General features: G+C 40.4%; 1 protein-coding gene and 1 long non-coding RNA gene across 3 annotated transcripts in view; one reads left to right on the top strand and one right to left on the bottom strand.

Annotated features, from left to right (window-relative positions):
• Nucleotides 1–9,538: 9,538 nt before the first annotated feature.
• LOC127061023 (uncharacterized) lies at nucleotides 9,539–10,330 on the bottom strand. Its single transcript, XR_007780432.1, has 3 exons — nucleotides 10,082–10,330; nucleotides 9,850–10,003; nucleotides 9,539–9,657 (listed from the first exon to the last, which is right to left on the bottom strand). It is a non-coding gene; the product is annotated as an uncharacterized LOC127061023 (long non-coding RNA).
• CEMIP2 (cell migration inducing hyaluronidase 2) overlaps nucleotides 9,646–25,317 on the top strand; it is a 50,760-nt gene continuing 35,088 nt past the window's right edge. Inside the window, exons 1-2 of one of the 2 annotated variants that reach the window (XM_009097889.4) lie at nucleotides 9,646–9,820; nucleotides 22,998–23,334. In XM_009097889.4, the coding sequence (XP_009096137.1) occupies nucleotides 23,010–23,334 (325 nt within the window). In that variant the 5' untranslated portion in view covers nucleotides 9,646–9,820; nucleotides 22,998–23,009. Of the gene's footprint in view, nucleotides 9,821–10,537; nucleotides 10,664–22,997; nucleotides 23,335–25,317 lie in introns of those variants that run through there. The other variant, XM_050986838.1, reaches the window with a different exon arrangement.

Here is a 25,317-nt window from a genome sequence, read left to right on the forward strand (position 1 = left end):
GTTTATCCCTCTCCCATAATACAAACTAACCCAAGCCTGGTCCTTTTAATTGACTTGTGTTTTGAACTGTCAGTGGACACAAAAGTTATATTTTCAAACTCCAACTTCAAAACAGAAGCTGAAGTACTTAATTTTTAAAAGAAAGCTTAGATTCTTATGTAACCATAGCATTCAAAAGAGAATAAGAGGGTGTAGAGACTATAAGGCAGATGTTATTAAACTTCAAGATAATGAAAGGGTCATGAGAGCTGACAACACCAAACAGGCTTGAGTTTCCACATTGATTTATGGGGCTCTCCTTGCAGAACCAATTTGAGATTCTGCAGGCTGGGTCTTGAGACTGTCAAGGACAGGTGCATGAGGTTGTAACCAATGGGTACCTTGGTGTATATAACATGGGGATCACAACTTTGGCTTCTATCTGAGTTTAACCCATTTATATTTCAGAGGAGATTAAAAAGAAAGATTAAAAATGGTTGTGTCAGCCAGACATCAAATGTAGCAATCTGCTGATTTAGATTTACCCAGTTCATAGTAAGATGCAGTTTTTTCATTGCTAGTGTTGTCTAAATGTTCAGAAGATCCTTAAGCCACAGAAAATTTTGTGCTAAAAGTTCTGTTTCTTCTAGTTACTGTGGAAAGTCTAGGAATCATCTTTTTCAGTGCTATTTATTCCATAGCCATGTTCATATCCAAGAAAGCTACATTCACATAGCAGTTCTATTCAGGTCTTAAATACTTCTCTAACTTGAGTTCTAGCTCAAGACTAGTCCAAAGCAAAGAACAAGCCTCCGATCAAGTTTTGGGTGTTGTCAAGTGCTTATGAAAAAGTCAGCATTTTATTCCCAAAAAAGAAAGAGAATTGTTGTAGATATTTGCCATCCTCTTTGAGGGAACGTTTGAAAATATGGCTAGTGAAAAGGACAGCATGAATTCCAGGGTAAAAGTTAAATTCTTTAAAAGGGAGGAAAAAACTCCATTTGAATGGCAAGCAATTCCAGTTATCAAGGAAGTATGTGTTCCATTCCAGGTTTGAATTGGAAATAGCACTAAGGAATAGTTGTGAAGTGTTATTAGCCACACTAACATTTCTTTTTCCAATTAGTAATAAAGCATTAACTAATATTTCCCTTTAAAATGTAGCCACTCAGTTTCAGGATTAGCACCCATGAGACATACAGGAGCCACTCACACCTCACGTCTTTTGTTATACTAGTCAGCAATCTCTGCTGTTAAGTTGATATGGATATTTTGAAACTTAATTGTAGAGCTGCAGGCATTCCAAGATGGATATTAAGTTTCTTTGAATATATTTGTGTAGTATCTTGCAAGAAACTTAGACACTGGATCATAAATACATCAGATAAAATAGGATTCTGTTTTGGTGATATGAGAGATGAATAGTAAATCAAAGTTAAAACTCTGAAGACCAAATACAGCTATGTACTTAAAAAAGTAGAGTCATTACTACTGAATAATCCTTTAAATATGTATATAGCAACATATTCCTGAGTATTTGCTACACAAGATAGATGGATCAGGTAGTACTGCTTCAAATATATTCTAGGAGAAGAGGTCCTAAATAACAGCATGCAAAGATATTTGTGTCCATTTGTGTCTGATTTTAATTCATTATCTGTACATGAAGTCAATACTTTGAACAGTAGAATGAGTTTTAAAAATTAATGTGATTTCTGTACACTCTGGCTTTCAGAAAATTTATGATTTATTGTCAAATTTCTCTGATTCCAAAAAAGTGTCATCTTTCCTTGGTTTCATGTGAGAGGCTTATGAAGCTGACCAGAGGTAAAATGTTATCAAAAAAGGAAAAGAAACAGACAGAAGCCTCTTTTAAAGTCTTTCTGTTAAAATGACACACCGCAAAGATTAAGTTAATATCCAATTCTGGTGGCTTGACCTTGGCTGCATGTCCAGCGACCACCCAGCCACTCTATCACTCCTCGACTAACAGAAGTCTGTTCCAGTGCAGGCTTCCCAAGGGATCACAGTATCCTTCAGGCATCACCCTGCTCCATCCTGGGGCTTCAAGAGCTGGAGGTGAAGCTTCAGGTGGATCTCTGCTCTCCTATGGATCTCTATGGACTGCAGGGGCACTGCTGCCTCACCATGGACTGCACCAGGGGCTGCAGAGGAATCTCTGCTCCAACACCTGGAGCACCTCCTGCCTCTCCCTCTGCAGGTCTTTTTCTCTCAGGTATCCTCACTCCTTCCCAGTGCAATTATTTACATTTATGATTTGGTTTTTATCTCCTGAAGGGTGTATGATTTAAAACAGTAAAGTAAAAAGTGTTAATTTTATTGTTAACATAACAAATGAAGTAAAATAACAATCTATAACCATATAATAGTCCTTTCTGCATAGCAAGACATTTGACTTAAGGCATCCATAAATTTGGGAAATTACTGTATCCTGCTCTTCGTCCTTTTGGTTAGCCAGAATGTAAATGTCTAAGAGTTTATGTCCAATTGCTGAGTGCTTCAAGGAGAGAACACAAATTTTCCCAGTTTCATACAGTTTTTTGTTCTGACCAGCTTGTCCAGCATGAATCTGGTCCATGTACTGGTGGAGGTTTAGTCCAAAGCCTGCATGAATCTCACCCCTGCAGCAGGGGCTGATGAAAGCTGCTGCATTGTTTTGGCCTGATATGAATTTTAGTCTGAACCTATGAAAAGGTTTAATCACTATGTAACTCAGCACCATTGGTGATTCCTTATGCTTGTAAAAAGTGTAAACATTTGGTGGGAAACACCAGGCTCTATGGAGAATATTGTCCAACTAAGTCTTTTAGACAGCCTCTACCATGCATAAAGCCAGCAAGACCTTTTCTGTGCAGTCATTACCTCTGAGTCTCTAGAGGCTTGGTTGTGATTTTTTCTTGCAGACACCCTCCCCAACTCTGGCATTATTTTTTCCCAGGAGCTGACTTCAGTTAAGCCTTTAATCTCTATAAAGTCTGTGCTCTGTCCAATTCAGAACGGAGAAAATTGCTTGGACAGATATTATACCTTCACTGTGCTCAGCTTGAAGTTTCAGTTGAAAAATCATTGTCTAAGTTATCTTTCCTGTCAGAGTTTCTTGCACAATCATGAAGAATGTTTCTATCTGTAGTATTTTTCTTTCTTTTTTTCCTGTGCTCTCTTTTCCACACAGCTTGCTCCACGGAATTTTGCAGAGGTAAGACTTATGTATAAAATGTTGATGTCAGTCCAGCATGTACAACTGCCTGGCTTAGTAAATATGCTTCTACTGCAAAAAAAAAAAAAAAAAAAAAAAGGAAATAGGCTAAGGGAATGGAACTAAAAAGCAAGAGAGAAACATAAGATTGGTAGCAAGAGAAAGAAAATTAAAGAGTCAGCAGAAACAAACTTCCCTGTGAGTAGCTGATGTACAAAAAGAATGGCAGGCTTGCACTGAGAATGTTGTCTTGCCTTCAGCACACTATCAATTTTGATAGGTATTTTTTCCTGTCTTTTTTTTTCCCCTCATTGTTTACCTAAAATCAAATGACAGCATTTGAGGAGAAAATAGGGAACTGATGGCTTATTTTTATCAAAGGGCTGGTTTATGGCAAAGGTTATAATTTTTGAATGGCTCCTATTTTGCAATTGACACAGAACAGGAACTTGCTGTTCAGAACAGAACATGAACAATCTGAAATGCAGCTCCTTCTTAAAAGCTTGCTGATGTGACTGTGATTACATATGGCACTTACAGGTTGTTGGGAAGTCCAAAGTGAAGTTTATGTACACAATTACAGGCTCTAAAGAGTTACTGTTCAGAAATACTACTAAGGAAACATCAATGCAATATTCAGTGGTGACCAACAAAGCAAAAAGATTTTAGATATGATTTAGGGAGAAAATACAATAAAAAAAAAGCACTTTTTCAATCTAAGGTACCCATATTCTGGAGGATACTGCAATTCTCTTTCTGTCTTTAGATAAATGGGCAGCAAAACTGGCAAAAGAAAAATTAAGATGCTGAAATATGAAACAGTTTCCATGATAGGGACAGAAAAATATGTTCTGCTAATACATATATTATTATCTCAAAAGAGATGGGCGTGAGAAAACTTGATGGAGTGTGAAAAGGATGGAAAAGGTGAATAGGGACTAACTTTCTTTCAATTTAACAACTATGGGGTATCATATAAGTAGAACTTCTGAAAGAGATATCTCTTGTTAAAAAATAAGCTGCTTGTGACTCATATGCCCCATGTAGTTACTACAGGGCTCCTTGTCACAGGACATCATGGATGTTAGGAACTTATATAGTTCAGAAAGCAAAAGATTCTTTAATAGAAGCTGGTAAAAAGCAGCATATCAATGGTAATACAGAGCTGCAAATCACTTGAAGAAGGGGAAGTAGTCTATCAAGTTTTGATGTACATTTACTTATCTTTTAAAAATATATTCTTGTAATGTCTTGTTGGAAAGCTATTGGAAAGAAGCTACTTTGCTAGATGAATTTCTGCTTTAGTGTAGAGAGTCCTATTTTAACGTTAATTTATATTTTTTGTAAAGAAACATATCTGCAAAACCAGTTATGATCATGGTGCTTTCACCTCAGTCTCTTGTTTAAAGAATTGATTTTTAAAAGTAGCATGATTTTTAGGATTATTGAATATCTCAACCTAAATCAAATGTTTAAGGACCATGTTCCACAGGATTGCAAATGCATCTCAGAGAATCAAAGAATTCATTTCTATTAGGCAAAAAATACTTACTGTTTTTACATTTGGCTGTCATTCATATTAGACACTTCACTTCCTGGATCTTTTTTGCAAAAAAAAGTCAAAAGGTCAGGATGGTATCCTACGCACAGAATCCAACAGATAACTTTTCCTGTAACCGTGATTCACATTTGTATTTGTTCTTCCAAAAAGGAAAAAGGTTCAGTCTGTCATTTGGTGACGCAGCTTGTTGGCAGAAAACTGAAAATTTACTGGAAACAATCCCCTCTGATTTTACATAGGCATGTTATTACTTTGTTACAAAACAAAATAAGTGCTTTATTCTACAATGTTACTTAAACACGTGTCAAATGTGTTTCTGCTAAATTTCACAGGTTTAATAAAATAATGACATTTTGAGGACTATAGTGTAAATGTGAATAGACAAGCCCAAAGCTTTGTAAGAAGATTTACATTAGCAAATCATCATGTGAAAGAAATGTATCTTGTGTTTGATGGAGAGTTCTGTTTTAAACTTGGTTTTAATGCCATGGAAAACTATTTTAGTGTCCTAATGTTGCACTTTGCCTTTAATATTTTCAATTACATGTTGCTCCTACCTACATATGTTTCTTCTGGAACAAAACAAGGTACCAGCAAATCCAGGTTTGTAGAACTTTCCGTATCTGGTTTTGGCATTACTATAGAAGCATTACAACTTTATTATTTTCAAAACGTTTAAAAGCTTTTAAAATAACTATTATTCCTGAGCATTTCACCTTGTGAAAATATTTATATTTCTCTTCAATCAGATACATAATAAGTAACCATAAGAGCAGACCACTTAAATGCATTTCTCTACAGTGGAAGTCAGACTCTCTGTCTCTCTCAAAATTTAAAAGAACCCAATTGTATCATGTTTGTGGCTTACTAGTATGTGAATGCAAATCAGAAATCTGTGCTTTAAGCTCTGCTCTTCTTGTAAAATTCACAGAGTTTTAACCAAAATCATTCTCTGTTAAGATAAAAACAAAACAAAAAAATCAGGACTTAAATTTATAACATAGAAACATTATGGGCACAATTTAAAAGCAATTACACCAGGCATAATAGATAAAAAGCAAATGGTCATAAATATTTCAAATAGTCTCAACCAAAGTCAATTTGTAGGAAATTATGCACTTAACAATTTTTAGTCTGCCTTATTGATCACAGAATGCCTCATAACAAAATTTTCTGACAGATCTTAAAAGGTCCATAGGCTGTGGCTTGTCTCATGAGCACAGCATTCCAAATTCAACTCTTATGGATCTGACTAGCCTAACAGTGTATCTGCTTACATGTTGCTTATGTTTATTGACCAAACAAGCAACTAGAACCAACAGTGCTTATGGCTGTGTTTCTGGTCACTCATTTGCCAATCAATTTCCATCAATATTTACCTTAAATGCAAGGCAAATTTACTCTTGCACTTATCTTGTAAAATTGACATAAATGTCAAGCCAATTCACATCAAAATAAATATTGAAGTGACTTGGAAGGTGGATACTTGCTGTGAGAATCTTTCCCAAGGAAAAAATTTTTAAATATGGAAGGCAAACACAATCAAATGTTTTTAATAATGTTGAACTAAAATCTAAACACAACAAGAAAGTAGTATCTGTTTTTCTTAATGTGAATGAATGAATTGATTTGATAGGGAATAATGACTTTTATTCTGATGATATTTAAAATTAGTGCAATATGGCTTTTTGTCTTTCATGAAACTCCACTTTAGAAGTGTAAAAAGCAAAATACAGCATTCCGGTAATCATATTGGCGATGTGATTTTGTTGTTTTGTCTTTTTTCCTATTGTCTCCCCCTTATGTTATGTGGTCCCCTTCATGTGTTCCATCTATGTGTATCTGTTACCCCCTCCCATTCTTATTTGTTCTTGGTACTTATTTTCAACTATTCTTTTAAAACACTGATGTATTAATTCTCCTTTCACCCTTCAGTGCAGACTATAATACTCCATTAACACAATTTTTTTAAAGTATTTTGCTGATTCACTATCAACATTTGATTTCTGAGGAGGAAATCTAAAACCCACTGAAAATATATCAGGTTTTGTTGCTGGTTTTCAACAGTTTTTCATCTTTATATGACCCAGAACCTTAAAATTCTGACAGGTTTCTCCACTGTAAAAATTTTGGGAACATACAAAGTGACAGAGGAGAATGGCAGGTAGGATTTACCAGAACTCAGAAACAGGTCACACTGTTTTGTAAACCTGCAAAAAGTAAATGAGTTTCACATGGATTGTTTTGACATACAGGAAAAAACCCCTGCATTGGCTCTTCAGTGAGCAGGGGAAGATGATGTACTAAATCTGCTCCTGACTAAATTTGGTTAAAAATTACCTCTACCTTCCCCCAGTATGCATTTTGCACTCTTGTCTTCTCTCTAAACTGTTGTTACATATTATTTACTGCTGTTACCTTTGGTTGAAGCACAGTATGTCAAAGTAAGATCAAGTTTTTTACCAAGAGCAAACCTTCCCCCAGCTCTAGGCAGTGTTTGCTTTATTTTAATAATTTAACTTTTATTTTGCCACAAGTGCTAAACTCCAAGAGAGTTAATTAAAAATCTATGTGGTTTTTTTATGATAATTTAAAATATGGCTACTGTGTGGAAAAGGTATTACCACAGAGCACCTGAGGCATATGCTAGAAAGGCTTAAGTCAGGAAAAAAATAGGTACATTTGTTCTCTTATCTAAATAGACCAACAGCAATATTTTCTAAGGGTCTGCATGGGAATTGAGAGAATAGAACATAATTTTAACTGGTAACTGCCTATACTTACTCCCACCTGTTGCTTCTTAACTTGTTCCCTCCTCTTTCCTAGTACCTCTTTTTATTCAGAAGGAAAAAAGCTGCTTCCTTCTTGCTTATTTTAAAATCATTAGATGATAGTGATGGCATCAATCATCTCTTTCAAGTCCATCTTTTGTAATTTTATACTCTGGTTTATATGCTTTACCAACCATTTGTCTGCTGAAATCCAAAGCAGCATGAAGAAGCAAGTGATGCTGAATGGAGATGCACTAATGCTTTAGTGCTCCATTTGGGTTTGATAGAGAGATTTCAAATACTCAGGAAATTTCAAAGTCCAATATTTTGCATACTTAAAGGGTTTAGGGATTGTTTTATTCAAATGTATCCATCATTTAAAAATATTATTGTTGTTTGGTGATAATTCCATTCTGTAAGAGATCTACAGCTACCTGAAAGGAGGTGATAGTGAGGTGGGTGTCAGTCTTTTCTCCTGGGTAACAAGTGGCAGGATGAGAGGAAATGGCGTCAAGGTGCACCAGAGGAGGTTTAGTCTAAATTTTTGAATTTTCTTTTTCACAGAAAGGGCTGTAAAGCATGTTGGAGTCATCGTCCCTGGAAGTGTTCAAAAAAACTGTGGATATGGTGCTTGAGGACATGGTTTAATGGTGAACATGCTTGTGGTGCTGGGTTGACAGCTGGACCTAATGATCTTAAAGGTCTTTTCCAGCATTAATTTTTCTATGGTCCTATGATCTAGTGCTTTTATAGCTCAAAGGTGTTTGTGACCTGCCTGAGACTGAAAAGAAGGTATTATGTGGGTTGTCTAAAATACACATATGTGTGCACTCCTACAATACACATACCTAATGCAATATATTTAGTTTCAGACTATTTAAATATGTAGTTTTACTTTATGCCCCTATACAGTAGTACTGGCAAAAACATCTGCACTTGGGTATCACTGAAATGACCTTTTTTTCAGGCTCCTGGCTGAGAATGTTGATCAGCAGTCTGTATTTCTTCTTTCTTTAGACAAGCATATAAAAAAAGCAAATACCTTCTGTTCCTGGACTAATATCTTTCTAGTAGATAAGCAGTGCTTACCTTCAGTTTAATTTCAGCCAAAGTAATTGGCAAATGTAAGTATTCAGTACTTACATTTGTTTGTAAGTATGCATATGTTTGTTGAAAAGAGGCAAAGTTTTACAATTACACGTGTTAGAATGATTGTGCTCCTGGCCTAACAAAGAAAGAAGTAGAGACATACTGTCAAAGCCAAGATGCAATTGTCTTATTCATGCACCTACAGGCTTTCTTTTCTGTGGTTTAGTGACAGAGGCAAGTTAGGAACTGTCTCAACCCGTTTTGTGTCTATACAGGCAAATCTCTGTCTTCAGTCAATTACTGCTGTGACTCTTAGGCCTGAAGCTCAAGCTGTGCAGCAGAGCTGCAGTCACAGCCTCCTCCTCCAGCTGCTCATTCCACCGCGGTCCCTGCCCAAGGGCAGCTGCTGTTCAGTGGTGCGATGGTTTGCAGTAAAACTGCTCGGCACCCTGCAGTCCTGGAGTGAAACACTGAAAGCAATGGATCCGACCGTCATCTCCAAGATTTCAGATTAATGAAGCTGATTTGCAGTCTGTTATTTAGGCGCTAGATGTCTCCGTGTGCTATAAGCACACCACACAGGCTATGCTTACTATGTTTTAAACAAAGAGGAAATCGCTAGAGGCAAAGTTAGCAGGGCAGTGTTCACAGACATACAAGTGAGTTATCACTTTGACTTCATCTGTTTGGAATATTCCCAAGGAAATAACTATGTTGGGAAATGCTTGTATTTCCCGAAGCATTTCATTGAAGCATCTTGAATCCGATCAGGGCACTCTTTTTAATTTTTTTTTCCTTTCTTTTTTTATTTGTTTTTTTTTTTTTTTTAATTTTTTTTTTCCTTCTACTGGCTCATTAGTAATGAATGTGGCCCAACCTTGCTGCGCGGAAATGGTGGGAGGTCCCAAACTTAAGAGAAGCCCGTGGTCAGATTTGCATCAAAGCTGACAGCCTGAGGTGCCCTGAGGCTTCACAGTTCCTCTTGAATGTCCATATCAATTGATGCTCTTTGCTGTGTAACAGCTTCAGGCAGCGGTTCCCTGAAATTCAGAACATTTTGGGCTTTAGTTTGATTTTACTTAAAAAACATTAGAACCTGAAACAAAATTAAAACAAACAAACGAACAAAAGCAAATCAGAAAGCGGAATCAGGTTCTCCAGTCGGCTCTTTCTCCTGGTCAGACTGCCCGGACTACAACCGCCGTAAGTAACTCTGATCAGCCTGCACGTACCGACAGCCGCCGCGTGTCTCTGCTCTCTGCTACTGTCGCCTCTCATGCGCTCCGGGTGTCCCTCCATCCCCCCGCGCTGCCCCCCGGAGACAGCACACTGTCTCTTCCCTCGCGCACATTCCACAGCGCCCAAGCAGCACCTGCGCGTTTATAACTGTGGAATTATTATAATTACTATTATAAGTATTATTATAATTTTTAGTAATAGTACTACTACTGTTGTTACTATTACTTTAACGCGGACATCGGCATCTAACGGTGTGTCCAGTATTTAAGCTGCAAATCAGCTCTTTTCCACTCTGCCCAGAGGAGAGCAGTAGGTCAGGGCACGGACGGAAAGTACCCTCCTGCCCCGCAGGCCCGGGTGCTGCAGGAGGCGGTGCCTGGGTCCCCCGGCAGCAGCGGGAGGGCCGGAGGGACGCAGTCCCGCGGGGAAGGAAGGGCCAGGCCCGGGCCGGGCAGCGCGGCGCCCGGGGAGTGCAGAGCGGAGGTGCGGGCGGGCCGGGCCGAGCAGGGCGAGGGGCGGGCGGGCGGCGTGGGGCGGCCCCGCTCCTCCCCCGGCGCGGGGGCGGGGGGAGCGCGGGAGGAGGGGCAGCTGCGGCGGGGCTCAGCCGCCTCCGCTCGGGGCCCGCGATCTGGGTCGCCCCGCGGGGCTTGCGGCCGCTGCCAATTGCGTAAGGGCGGCAGCCGAGGCGGGGAGCGGCGAAGTTGGCGAGCAGCCGGCAGCCTCCCGCCGTGTCCGGGGCGGGGAGCGCTATGCCGCCGCCCTGAGCGCGCCGCCGCCGCCCCGAGCGCGCCGCCGCGCCGGGCCCAGGTGAGAGCGCGCCCGGCCCGGCCGGGGCCAGCGCGGGGCCGGGCCGTGTCGGGCCGGCTGGGGCGCGGGCCGAGCCGCCGCGCCCGGTCGGCCGAGCTCCACCGCACTGGCCTCTTTTGTTCCCGGGGCCGGCGGGAGGGGAGGGAAGGAGGGAGCAGGAGGGAGCGGGGGCGGCAGCAGCAGTCGGCGGCGGGGCGGGGAGCGCCGGGCGGCAGCCGGCGGCGGGCGCGGCCGCCCTGAGGAGCCGCCCGGGGGCCGCGCGTGCCCGGCAGGTGTGGGCCTCGCGCCGCCGGCGGGGCCGCGGCAGGTGCGGCGGCGGGGCCGCGCTCCCGGGACCGCGGCTTTGTTGGCGCGCCTGGTCGGATGCTGCCGCGATTCGCGGTGGAGAGCGAGCGGGCTCTGGTCCGCATCGCGGCGTGACTGCGCTGGGACTTGTCACAGGCATCGCCGGGTGCTTGGGCTGTCGTGGAATGCCGTGCTTGTGACTGATAACCAACAGCTGCTTCACTTGCCGAGAGGCACGGAAGAAACAGTGAGAGCTGTACATCACCGCAGCCTCTCTAAGAAAGGAGGGTGTGCAGCGATTATTGCGCTGCATTTAAGCTACATCACAGCTAGATGAGGGCTGTGTGCTGAAGATAATGCCCTTGTTGGTACTTAAGTGTGTATTTAGTGATACGGTTTCCTTGAAAGGGAAGAGATTTTATTTTTCTGAGTAGCTCTGAAAGCAGAAGAGCAGCTGTGTCTCGACAAAGACAGTGCAGTAATAAGGCACTTATTGTGGCATCAGTCTGTTTTCATGAATCACAGGAAAAGATTTGTAGTGGCTTAGCTACTGATTTGAAATGGCCCATGGAAGCAGTAAGGAGAAAGGGAGGTTCATCTTTGTTCTTAGGAGTCTGCAGCTCTTTGAGGTGCTTTGTCTACATGGATTGTGAACACTGCCTGCACAAATGTGAACTCTTCTGCCAGATCAAGTTTTTTGGGCCTGCTCCTCCTGTATTCTCTCTTCTAATACAGCATCCAGCAGACTGTGCTGGGGACTTGAGCTAGGCAGGGAGGTCAGAGAAATAAGTTATATGTAAAGCATGAGAAATGCCCCAAATACAAAGGGATTCAGGAATAAGAAAGGGAGTATGGAGGGGAAAAGGACAAAGACAAGGGGTCTTGTGAGGTCCGTGATAAAATGAGTGTCCTCTGGAGTTCAGTGTATGGTCTCAGCAGGAGCTGTGGTGTGTGCTGTTTTGAGATGGGGATGTTTTCCAGGGGCACATTTTGGGTTTTTTAATGACAAATATTAGCGCATTGCCCCCGCGGTATTTTTTGGGGAAAGTGATGTTAAGAATTGGCTGGAAGCTTTTAGCCAGTTCATCTGATTTGTTGCTAGTTGTTAGAGACACTAACTAGTAGAAGATGGTGGCCCCTGTGTGTAAAAACCATTGTTTACAGAAGGGCCTATGAAATCCTCTGAACATTTCCTAGCTATTACAGGTCCTGTGACTGGAAGTTACCTTTTGGTGGTACAGTTCACTTTTCTTCCGAGCTTACAAACCATGGGACCAAAAAAAGGTTGTTTTTGCTTTAAGGCATGAATATAAAATTAGGTAGAACACAAGTTGTGGGACTCCTTTTGGTTATTTTACAGCTTTTCTTTTTTTTTTTTTTTTTTTTTTTAGTTTGAGTTGATACTTATTTGAGTAGCTTGTACTTCAGAGGAAGTTAGGAGGTTTATTTCCTTAAGTCATGACAGGGGGCAGTGAGATAGGTGCTTTTCAGTCTTATTTAAATACTTCAAAACAACATTCTTACCACCAAGGCTGTGAAGAAATGTCTGCATGCCTTGGACGGTTGGCACTAGAAATGTTATTTAATTATGGATAACTTTAAACATGCTTTATATACAAAGGACAGTCATTAGCTTCCTTTATTATATGTCCAGTGTGTTTCAGAAGTTTTATTAAACAGTTTTGGCATACTGTTTTTGTATGTTTTGAGGTACGTCCAGCTTCTTGCTGTGGAAGTCTTGTTTGCAGAAAATGAGCAGTGACTCAGTTTTGTTTATCTTACCTGTTGAATAGGACGGAGCTGTTTGCTTCTGTACCCGTGGGAAGGCTCTGGCTACTCTGTGCTAGGATTGGAGCTCCATCTCTTTTTGGTTCTGCCTTGTGCTGGAGCTGGGGGGAGCCAGGGAGGGGAGGGAACCTGGTCCCCATTGTTTGCTGGAGGCTGATGCTGCAGCCTCCACAGCTCTGAGGGCACACTCTGCTACTTCTGCCCTGCAGCTGAAGGAGCTCCTTGGCTGAGGGGCCGAGTCCTGCGTCACTTCAGGGAGAGCTGTCCCACAGTGCTTGCGATGAATTGTTCTTTACCCTCTGTGTGCGTGCACCAGCGGTTTGAAAACTTCAGACAGAAATTAGTGGGAAAATTGTCACCTAGTAAATCTTGCTTTTTGTATATTAAAAAATTAAATCATAGCAATATAATCTGAAGTATATCAGTGTGGTTTGCATTAGTAAGTCTGTCCCATAGAATCACCTGCAGTGTGCATCAAAACATGATTCAATTCTGTATTGTAAAGTGCAGTTTCTTGTTTGTATTAAGTCTAATCAGAATTTTATTTCATTCTCAGCTAATTTTTGCCAAAAGGGATTTCACTATTGATTTAATTGAGGTATTTTTGGCAAGACAAATGGGAATGAATTATTTGTAGATGTGGGTGTAGATATCCACAGAAATATTTTCGTGGAATAGTAATTTTTTTACTGAGAAAGTAAAAAAGGAAGTAGAAAAGTTGAGCAAAGATGTGAGGGAGAAAAGTGATGTATTTGCCAATATGGAAAGAAAATCCTGAAGGCATTAAAGAATGCATTCTTTAGAACTTGTAACTGATTTTATTGCTTTGATGTGAAGTAGGTTAGCGGAAGGGATGTGCTAGTACCTCTTCTATCTTTTTAGCACATGGGATTAAGAAGAACTTGTGAAAAAGAGTAGTGCAGTCAGGCAAGATGACTAGCTATACCTGGCAGGATGTTGCAGTACTTGGCAGTAGGGTGTAGAGTTCTTGGAGTTTCCTAGAACGGAATTCACTGTAGTTGAGCCAAAATAGGAGTGTAGCCACCAGCTCAGTAGAAAGCATACCTAATGGTGGATTACAGGGCTTTGTTTTGCTATTTGAAGATTGAGATTTTGATGTTTTGTGATATCTCAAATATGCTGTTTATATTTTTTACAAAAGGAAAATTATATAGCATGTTTTTTCTTTACAAAATTCTACAAAGGTATGCATAAGTTGCATAAGTTAAGTTACTCCTCCTTTTTCACTGGGTTCTCAACTCAGGTAGTTCTTTGATTTCTGAGATACTTTGGGGTCATGGATTATGTTGGCATTCAGATACACAGTAGCATTACTTTTCTTTAGTTCATCAGTAAAACTCTTTTCACAAGACACTATGCCCTACTGAGTTACTGGTATGTGCTGTGCCCTTCTGCTACATTGCCACAATTCCTGCAACAAAATTAAAACTACTCTATTTTTGCTACTGTGTATCAGTGTGGCGTATTAATGTAGATCAGTATCATATTGATGTAATCATATTGATATAATTGGGTAAAGGTGAATTATTTGTGTTGCTGATCTCAGCAGGCAGTTGCAGTGGCTGTGTTGAGGGGAATTTGATCCTTAGAGGAGGAGAGGTGATTTTGGAAAAGTGAATGTGAAGGACAGGTAAATGAGGTCTTAAAGCATAGCAGAAGAGTGACCACATCACATCAGGCCAAGTGTCCATGCAGGCAATTACGCAGGGTCTGACAGTGGTAATAGTCATCTGGTTGAAACTACTGCCTTGTGGTGCTACTGCTTCCAGCTTGTCTTTCAAGGACTTCCTAAACTTGAGGCAGTGTTATTTATCCAATAATCCTCAACTGAATTCTCTTCTGCAACCTTGTTGCTCCCTGAACCTGTGTAAATTCTTGTGTCTAAAGCATATAGTACTGAGACAGGTTCAGAGACTTCTGTGTCAGCTATTTTATTCCTCCTTGGAAAAGGTATGAAATAGTTTTTTGCATTCTACCAGCTACTTCTGATTCTATGGACCTAGTGACATAGAGCCTCTCTGTTAGTCTTCTATCACCAGTATGAAGAGTCCTTTGGGGATTCAAAGAGTTCTCACTGGATGCGACTGGATGTGATTTGCAGCTCTTAATTATTTTTTAATACAGATTCATTTAACTTGGCTCATACAAAGGCAAGACAAAAGAATGTGGGTGTGCAGCTGCAACAATTCAGTTTTTCAAGCAGCGTTTTTTTTGTGGTTGATGCACAGTTAAAATCTGCTGAGACAGTCCTTCAAGTATGCAGAATGAGGGGTGACATGTCATTTACTGAAGATTGAGTTGGACTGAAGAAAAAATTCCAAGAACTTAACAGCTTTGCCAAAGAAAGAAATCCACATGCTGATATGGAAGAGAGTGTGTTATTATGCTGATTCTTGTTTTAAATATAACTTAAACATGACAACCCTTTAATTAAGTGATTATGTGAGTACATTCAGGAATGTTTTGCATATGTCAGTTTACTGAAGCTAAATATTGGATCTGATTCTTTCCCCTGCTGCATGTTATTGTCTGTGCTTTCATATATGCTTCTAATGTATTTATAAGAGCTTTTCTAATTTAGTAATAGATATCTAATCTTACTCTCCTTCTCTTTGGAGTAGGATTGTAGGTCCAGTGATTCAAGGTAGGGCCAGAACTCAACTTTATCTCTCTGAGGTGTCCTATCATTACATAGAAAATTTTCTGCTTTGGAGTCCTAGGCTGTAGCTGTTAGGTTGGGATCTGTGATTTTCTAGAGACTGTAGATATCTCTATACTACTTCTTATTGTCTGTATGAGAAGTAGTTTAAATGCTTTTCCCTGATTTTTATTTGGATTTTTCCCTACCATCTTATTCAGGTTACCTTAGGTGAGTGTGGCAAATCCATCACTTTCGTGTAAAAGTTGTTGACTTAAGTGTAGCTATTTATTTACTTAAAAGTGGGCTTGTACTCAGATGCATCACTGAGCTGAGGCCGAAGCGTTCTTTAAACTAACCCTCACTATGTCCCTGTGAGGCTAGTGACCACTTTTTTTCTCATGTTACAGGATTGGGGCCCAAGTAATCTGTGACTCATGCAGCAAGCTAATGACAGATGGGTGACTAAAATGCAAGTTTCCACTCTTAATTTCTTGCACAGATTATTAAACATTTCATTTCTGAAAGTGAAGCAATAAAAATTATTCCATTCATTTTGCCTACTTCAGCGCATGCCATGTTTCCTAGTGTGCTCTTGGATGTGCTGTATTTAAGTTGTTGATAATTCACTTGTTTCTCTGTGGTTTCCTCCAGCAGAATATGCTGTTTTTTAAACAGTAAATGAAAAACAGAATAGACTTCCACCAATTTATAATTTACAAAGATAAACTGTGTCAAAAAGAAGCAAAGGGCAGGAAAGTAGAATTCACTGGAAATGTCAGATACCATTTTAGAAACGCTGACTACAGTATTCTGTGGCTGCTGGCTTATATTTCTTTGTTTCAATGGGCAAAATCTGAAGTTACTACAGTTCTACTTGAGCAGACTGAAAATTGCAGTATCTGCTGGTCAATTTAGAATTCTTGAAAGCTTACCTAGATGTTTGGTGTCTAGGAACTGGAAAAAAACATGTCCCTTCAGTTTCTGCAGTAAGATGCATATCTGCAGCACTACAAAAATCCCCAGGTTTTGTACATAAACTTTCTGCAAGATCAGATACTTCATCTGCTTCATTAAATGCTCTGTAAGTGAAACAGGTGAGTGCTGCAGAGCTTGTTCACACAAACTATATCTGAAGGACAAAAGCCCACTTGTCATTGGAGGAGGGAACCATTTTTATTGTACAAAACCCCTCTGATCTGTCTCGTCCTTAATGGTGATCTGCCAGACACCTGCACGAGAGGTGAGAAATGAAATTCATGGCTCTCCTGTATGCTGTCAGCTGTGGACATGAGAGTGGTTTTACTTGACCATAATTTCGTACTTATTCCCACAGACAAGTTTTATTCCAGAGTTTCTATTTACCGCTTTCCCTTGAAATGCAGTCTTTTTACCATCCTCTCCCCCTCACCTCGTCATCCTTTCTAATCCATAGATAATAGCTAAATTGTTTTGCATATCACCTAAACATATGTAGTCCAACTTTCCCTACTTGTATATGTTTGAAATTTCTTCTGAACTGGAGAGAGGTTTGTGTTCTCCAAGATTTCATTAGACCAGTTGATGAAGGTTATTTCTATCTGTAAGCCTTCTTTTATACTGTGAATATAATGCATGTTTTCACTTCTCTTTCTTGATGTGTGGTACTGGAGTGCTTCTGTGTTTCTGTACTTTGAAAGAATTGGTTTAAGAAATACGGACCTTGCAATTTTACATGTTTTCTACATGCCAAGAATTCACTAAAGATTATCAATTGCTACACAGAAAATTCAGAAAATCTAGTGCAATAGAGCTTATCCTCTAAGTTTCGTAACTTTTGCCATTCGGATATCTCTGTTTCTTGCTGATTTTTGCTCTGATTTTCTTCTGAAAATGTGGAGCATGGGAGAAAACTTGGTGGAGGCATGTAGAAAACACATATGTGTCTAGATGTCAGTAGAGTTTCTAAAGGGTTTTTTTTTTAATAACTCAATTGAGATTTTTCAGGCTGTTCTAAATATTGTGATTTCCAGCAGTTACTTAACTAAGCAGGGCATTTTAACTGTGCACAAATACTTTCCAGCTTTTGCATATGGGTGGAAAAGTAGGTTCCTTCCAATATGCTGTCTGTTGTCTTAGTGAATAGGTGTAATTTCAGAATGAGGCCAGAGGAGAAAATGTGAAACCAGGAAAGAAAGCATGTGGGCACCCTGTCTGGAATTGTTCTTACTGGTGAGGTTGAGATTTGTTGACCTGGGAACTTCCAAGACACTTGAAGTATTGAAATTTGTAACTCTGTTGTGATTGATCAGCTTGAAGGTCTACAGAGGGTGTGCATGTCATGCTTTAGGAGCTTGCCTGACATCACATTCTGTTCAGTAATTGTTTCTAATTTGGAGCTTTTTGATTCTTGTCCCTTTCGCTTTTCATGGGTTTCTCACTGCCCTTTGGTTTTACACCAGGCAAGTACCTCTACCAGGAAAGCAGTAATAACTTTTGTGGTACAGAATCGCTAGTTTGGAAGAGACCTTCAAGATCACTGAGTCCAACCCATGCCCTAACCCCTCAACTAAACCATGGCACCAGCTGCCACTTCCAGTCTTTTTCTAAACACATCCAGGGATGGTGACTCCACCGCCTCCATGGGCACACCATTCCAGTATTTTATCACTCTTTCTGTAAAAAAATTTTCTTATAGCCAACCTTTTTTTCCCTTTGTGCAGCTTAAGACTGTGTTCTCTCGTTCTGTCAGTTGCTGCCTGGAGAAAGAGACTATTCCCCACCTGACTACAGCCACCTTTCAGGAAGGTATAGAGTGTGATAAGAGTGAGTCTCCTTTACAGTAGATAGAGATATCCTTTAGATAGAGAGTGAGTCTCCTTTTCTCCAGGCTAAACACCTCCAGCTCCCTGAGTTGTTCCTCACAGGGTTTGTGTTCCCAGCCCCTCACCAGCCTTGTTGCCTCCTCTGGACATGCTTGAGCCTCTCAGCATCCTTCCCAAACTGAGGGCCCAGAACTGGACACAGCACTCAAGGTGTGACCTCCCAGCACAGGTGTGTACTCAGCACAGGGGAAGGGTGATCTCCCTGCTCCTGCTGGCCACACTGTTCCTGACACAGGCCAGGATGGCCTTCTTGGGCACCAAGGCACACTGCTGGCTCCTGTTCAGCTGGCTGTCAGCCAGTACCCCCAGGTCCTTTTCCACCCGGCCTCTGTCCAGCCACACCGTCCCCTGCCTGTAGCATTGCAGGGGGTTTTTGTGACCAAAATGTAGGACTTGGCACTTGGACTTATTAAACTTCATCTTATTGGACTCTGCCCATCCATCCAACCATTCCAGGTCTCTCTGCAGAGCCCTTCTACCTTCCAACAGATCGACACATGCTCTCAGCTTAATGTTGTCTGCAAATTTGCTTAATGTTGTCTGTGTTGCATGGGGAAATATTTTTTTGTGTATGTGTTTTCCTCCACCCTTTGCTCAGTCTTTTCCTTAGCGGTAATTATATACTCTAGACAGTGTGGTAATAGGTCAGCACTAGAGCTGGTGTAGTTTGATGGCCCAGATCAACAGAAGTGTGTCATTTTTTCTGGTTTCTTTTATTTTTAAGACCAGTGATCTTTAAAATGTGGTTAAAGAGATGCATTAATTATGAAGTAAGGAAACGTTCTGTACAACTTCTTTGGATGGTGCAGGTGTGTGACTTTATTAGCATGTTCGACATGTCTTATTACACTTAGCATTTAACAGCACAGAAGTATAAAATATCTTGGCTTTTTCCTTACTTTTTGGATGGTGTCGTGTGACGTTTTGAATTATCTTGTAAAATAAGCCAATTTCTTTTCAGGAAACCAGCCCCAAAATGAGTAACGGATAAGCATGCTACTTGCTTCCGAGTGCAGTCATGTCTCAGGAGGTTCATATGTTATGCCCTAGCTGTACAGTGCATATGTTTCCAGTTTCTGACCGTGTGGAACAATGTGGGCTTGTATGAGAGTGTCGTAGTGGTACAAATTAAAAGTGGTGAAGAAATACTTGAGAGATGGGAGATGTTGCAGCCTGTTCAGCGGCTCACTGCTGTCTGCATGCTGGGGTTTGCTGTCCACGTCTGTTTGCTCAGTTGCTCTGTAGACATATCCAGACTTGCAGATATTCATTGTTTTCACTTGGAAGCTGTGCAAAAGAAACCTTTTAATATTTTTTTTTTTAATTTAAGGTAGTTTAAGCTGGCTTGTGTGAGCAGTATGAGAAGTAATTGTTTGCTTGCTCATGCTGTAGGAAGGGGTGCAACCTGGATTGTGTGGAGCTGCACTACTCTTGCAAAAGAGCCATATGCAAATAGTACAGTCATCCTGCAGATGGGTGGCAATGAAATATCTGACTTAGTCCAGATACATGGGCTGAAGCATCTGAGATCCTTCAGCTGAGTCTGTGCATTGGAAGCTTACCTCTTACTGATGGGCTTGAAGCACATGCTTAAGTGTGGCTCTTACTGAAAGCTGTGTTGAATCATGGATTTAAAGTCTTGCATAATACTATGTTGAAAGCTGATGTGCAAAAAGTTTGGGAGTAGTGAGAAAGCAGCATTTTTTAAAGGGCATGACAAATAACACATTTGTACAGATAGAGCTCTGTACAAATGTAGGGTAGTTGGTTGTATATGGTGTGAGAACTTGACTGTTATTGAAAGCACTCTGAAGCAAGCTGCAAAGTAAAATACTGCACCTTCTGTGTACCACAGTACAATTGCAGAAGTGAGAGATATTATTGTCTGGGACTGACCATCAGGAAGAGATGCCCAGATCATGAGTTCATTTAGGAGACCATGGCACAGGCACAGATCAAAAGGAAACATGGGAAAATTCAGGTGCATAGGAATTTTCAATGAGGTATTTAAATAGTTCATCAGTTTGGGTATTTTGTTCTGCATTTCACTCTGTAAATGCATTTGCAGAATAAATTTTGTGCTGTATTTGTGACACACAAACTGTATTCATGCAGCCAAATAATTGCATTCTCTGGTGCATAACTGGCCATACAGACAAATTACTATACATGCTTTTATGTGGTGCTCTCTGAAGGGTTCCACAGAGTGAAAATAAACAAGCCAATAATTTGAATCAGATATCAGTCTGTCCTTCCAAAAAGCTAGTAGCTGCTCTACAGGATAGAAGACATCCTTTTTCAGCTATAGAATTTCAAATACCATATGAAGAGGGTAGGAAGTACTGCAATGGTTACTCCTGTTTTAATGGAAAACTGTATGGTGAGTCTTTAGAATGTACTGAGTATCTCCTTATTGGTTTAGTGTAATTATTTTTATTTTGTAATGGTTTAAGACAGCAATTCTACCATCTCTTTCCCACCCATCCTTGGGGTGACCTGTGTTTTTACTTGAGTGGGACAATTGAAAACCTTTTACAATTGCCAAAATGAGGGTTTCAAACAAAGCAGAATGCTTTGTACAACACAAAATATGTTTGAAATATGACACAAGCATTTCCAGTGGCTGCTGTAATGAATGTTTTTTGTTTGGTTCTTTTTGTTATTTCTTTAGAGGTCTGGCAGTACTTTAGGAGGCCTTGGTGGGAAGAATTGTGGGAAAATTATTTTGTAAAACTGTTTCAAGTCGTGCATAGCCAATCTGGATTCAGTTGCTATAGCTGAGTAGTTTAAAAACTTTTTAACTGTTGATGTTACACTGTAATGAACACTGTAATAATTTTGTCAGTGTCACAGAAAAGTGTCCTAACTGAAAAATTAGCCAAGTTTAAGGAGTTGGGGTTTCAAACCATAAAAAAAAGAAAATCTCAATGCTGGATCAGATTTCTTAAAATGTTTAATTAAGAAGCCAGTCCAGCATTTGTTTAGCTAGACATAAATACTGTCTTTGAACTAGCTGAAAAGCTTCATCTCTACCCAGCTTTTAATACCACATCTAAAACACAAAAATTACTTTCATTTCTGAGAGGTGATAAGTTGAGTAAAAGCACATGAGGGTAAAGCAGACTGTTCCACAGTGCATGTAACTGGTTGGGCAGTTAAGTTTGACAGCAGAGGATTGGGTTTGTCAAAGAACAGAAAGGAGAATGCTGAAAAATAATTTGTTATAACAAACAGGTGCAAGAATCAGTTCTGGAGGACTTGGAATAATTTTTGCACTCAGTTAATGTTTCTTGCCTTCATTGTCATTGTGCATACATCTGGAGGTGCATTGTCTCCCCTGAAAGGGTAATCTAGCCTGTTCTATAGTAACAGCTCTTTTTCCTGGAAACAGTGAACTATCAGATTTTGCAGCATGTGGGACAAAAGGCTCCTTTGCTACTTCTCAGAATAAGATTACAGTTGTCACATTGCTCCTTCATCAGCGTGCCTGACACTTCAGTGTGGCTCAGACTTCTCTTTGTTAATGGAACAGAAAGAGGATCTTTATACTCTTCCATTATCAGTAGTTTTTATTTTCCCTACACTTTGCTGTTTAATGCTCATAACCTATGCCTAAATCCCCTTCAGGATTTAGTTTCAAAAGTTAGGTTTCAGTTAATTGAAACTTGAGCATCCTTCTCAAAATATTTCTTCGATAAGAAGTGTTAATCTTAATGAGGCTTAAAAAAAACTGTGCCAGCTTTGTGAATACTGTGTGCAACACTGTTGACTGGAAAACCAGAGAAAACAGTCAAATGCAGGTTTGTCTCTTAAACTAGACAAGTGTGGTGAGTTAGAGCTTCTGCTGAGGATGGGCCAGGCAGTGATGGCACTGGTATGCTTTCCTCTTGGTGTGCTTCCGAAGAAAGAAACAATACTAGTAACTGAAATAAAAGGAGCACTCACTTCTGGGTGATGGGTACAGAGATCTGGAGCAGGTGTGTTGCTTCCAGGCTTTGTGTCCAAACCCAGGCATCTCAGCAGAAAAAAAACACAAGGTTTGCGGAATAAGATGTAGGTGACTTTCTTGTAGAATGATTCTTGATGTACCTTTACTACCAATTGAATCTTGCTGTGAGTAAATCAAGAGTTTTCTGGCTCTATGCACCTCAGCTAATTAAAAGTGTTGACTAAGTTGCATCAGCATGACTAGAAATAAAATAATATTTGGTATTTAAATTAAAACAGCTTTTATGGCTTCTGGTGTAGAAGGCAGGCTTATCTTTTTCGTCTTCTTTTCTGAAAGAGAAAGTGAGGAGTTTGTTCAGCTTCTGTGTACAGAAAAAATACATTTACACATTCTTTGCATAACTGTGGGGAAGCAGGGGTTGCTAGCTTTCTCATTGTTCATCTGATTTCTTAATCTCATAACACAAGTTAACTGTGAAAATACTCAGTGAAAAATACCCACTGGAACCAGGAAGAAATGGTCTGTGCTGTATTGGGTCACTGCACCACATGCTTTTGAGTTTAATTGTGTTGAAGACACCTATATTGTTCTGTGCACTTATACAGTGGCAAGTGACCAGTAGCAACTGAGTAACAGATGCTTTGCAAATAGTCACAGCTTCAGTGGCTGTTCTTGACACATGTGGCTTAAAGTTGCCTTTTGCTGTTGTTTCTTTTTTTATTTCATGCATTTTGATTTGTATTCTGAAAGCCTGTCTCATACTTTTTTCCCTCTGTGTGTGTCTTCCAGTGACTTCATAACATGCAAGGCACTGATACCAGGGGGAGCTCCCCTGCATTCCTCCGTCCTCAGAACGGGAGCAGTCACAGGTCTTCAGGGTATGTCCCGGGGAGAATTGCCCCTCTCCGTCCCCCGCCGCCTTCGCAGAGCCATGCTGCAGCAGAATTTACCTCGGCGAGGCAGGAAGCCCAGACAAGACTCCCGTCCTTACCAGTGGAGCAGCACCGCCGACAGGCAGAAGCCACCAGACATAAAAATACTCTTATATGTTCTGCCATTTCTAGCCTTTCACTTTTTGTTGCACTGGGGATTTTTTTGGGAATAGCTTCAAAATATGCTCCAGATGGTAAGTTCATTGAGAAAATTGTCCTAGAGGTTTATGCTACCTGTGGACGTAACTCAATAATTCAGCATCAGGATTATTGTTGAAAGATAATAGGGAACTCAATGTGATTTTAAGATAGAAGGAGGCAGAGACTGGGGGCAAAGATCAGCTCTTTTTTGGTTATTAGTTTTATTATGTATGGTTTGATTTACTTACATGAAACAGAAAGGCATAGCAATAAATAAAGATTAGTGGTGAGAGGAGAAAGAGGTATCAATATTTTATAAGCATAGTTATTTTTATCTGAAGAATCTGTCTCATCTGTTCCCAAATTGTAGACAAAACTAAATCATATCTGTTTCAGCAGTAACTAAAGAAGATAGTAAAATCTGTTAAAGAATTTAAAAATCTTTGAGAACCTGTGCTAATAGTATATGTTTGTTTTGTTTATATGCACATTGGGCAGGGAGCTTTTTTATATATTAGCCCTGATTTTTTGTTTTTAGCTAATTTTAGAAAACTGGGCAACTCTTGGAATTTGGAGAATCTCTGAAATGTGTCAGTGGTTTTAAAGCATCAACAGGTTATGGGATCACAAAGTGTACATCTCTCTAGTCAGTTACTCCTAGAAGATGCTATGAGGTGTAGTTGCTAAATATTGGTAGTACAGTTTGGAGTGTGGGTTGTTTTGATGACTTTGTTTGGAATTTTTGTCTGTTTATAAGGCAGTAGTCAGAAGCTTTCTAGCAGCTAAAGAGGATTTTGAATGGAAACTGTTGGCTACTGTAGTAATAGACTTCTCAGTGGCTTTTGACATAGAAATCAAAGAGGTGCTGTTTCCAAAGTCAGTGCAACACAGGCTGAACAAATCAGATAACCAACTGAAGGTTACAGATGATAGTACAAAGTAAATGCACATATCCAACTGAAGTGCTCTTTGTGGTGGCTTGCTGAGATGCCTCCTTGGGTGAAGTTGCTGAGCTTTCCTAATAAATTATGAAGGAAAATAATAAAATCTTAGGGACTAGTAAGTGGAGGTTCATTCCTCTGTTATGGTACATATTGCTGGTAGTGGGTACATATGCATTAAACACTTCTGTTACAGAAAAATTTCAGAGGAGACTGGAGGGTGACTTCCCAATTAACACTCTGAAGTATTTTGAAGTGCAGCTAGGCTCTTCTCTAGGTGCTGTTGTGCAGAAAGACATGAGTTAATAAGAAGCTCCACCTCAGCATGAGGAAGAATTTTACTGTGTGAGTGACCATGCCCTGGAACAGATTGCCCAGAGAGGCTGTGGAGTGTCACTGGAGATACTCCACAACCATCTGGACGCAATTCCATGCAATGTGCTCTGGGATGACCCTGCTTAAGCAGGGAGGCTGGACCAGATGACCCACTGTGGTCCCTTCCAGCCCTATTTATTCTGTGATACTGTGAAACCCTGACACAAGAGAAACTCCTACAGGGACTAAGGAAAGCCTGGCTGATGTTTTAATCTTGCAGTATGGATGTTGCAGAAACTCCCCAGAAGTTCCCCAGTAGGTTGAAATGTTAATGAGCATAAATATTTGCATAATGTGTGCTCTGACCCAAGCACGCGTGGTACTGCAGTGATCAGGACCAGTTCCACTTAGGTGTGCTTTTCTTCAGGAGTGGTTGGAAATCCTTATTGTCAGAACTTTTAATAGCTGTTTAAAAGACAGTGGAAGGAATGTGACACTTGGTAGTAAATGCATATAAATTCCAAACCTCCCCCGTCCTTTTCCCAAATTGAAGGTGCTGCGTGTCAGCTTTTCTGTTCTTGCTTATCAGCTGGTTTATGTTTCCTTCATGCTTCTGTATTCCTGACTCATCTAAGGAGAACACTGGAGATCAGGGAGAACAATGGAAATGCAATTTCCTTCCCCATTTCCTCAGGCTTCTGATGCAAGGTTAAGCTGGGGAGACAAAGAAAAGTTCTTCTGTCTTCTAACTCTCAGCTGATCCTTGCTGAGGTAAACAGG

Source organism: Serinus canaria, chromosome Z, assembly GCF_022539315.1.
Source record: "Serinus canaria isolate serCan28SL12 chromosome Z, serCan2020, whole genome shotgun sequence".
Taxonomy (NCBI): Eukaryota; Metazoa; Chordata; class Aves; order Passeriformes; family Fringillidae; genus Serinus; species Serinus canaria.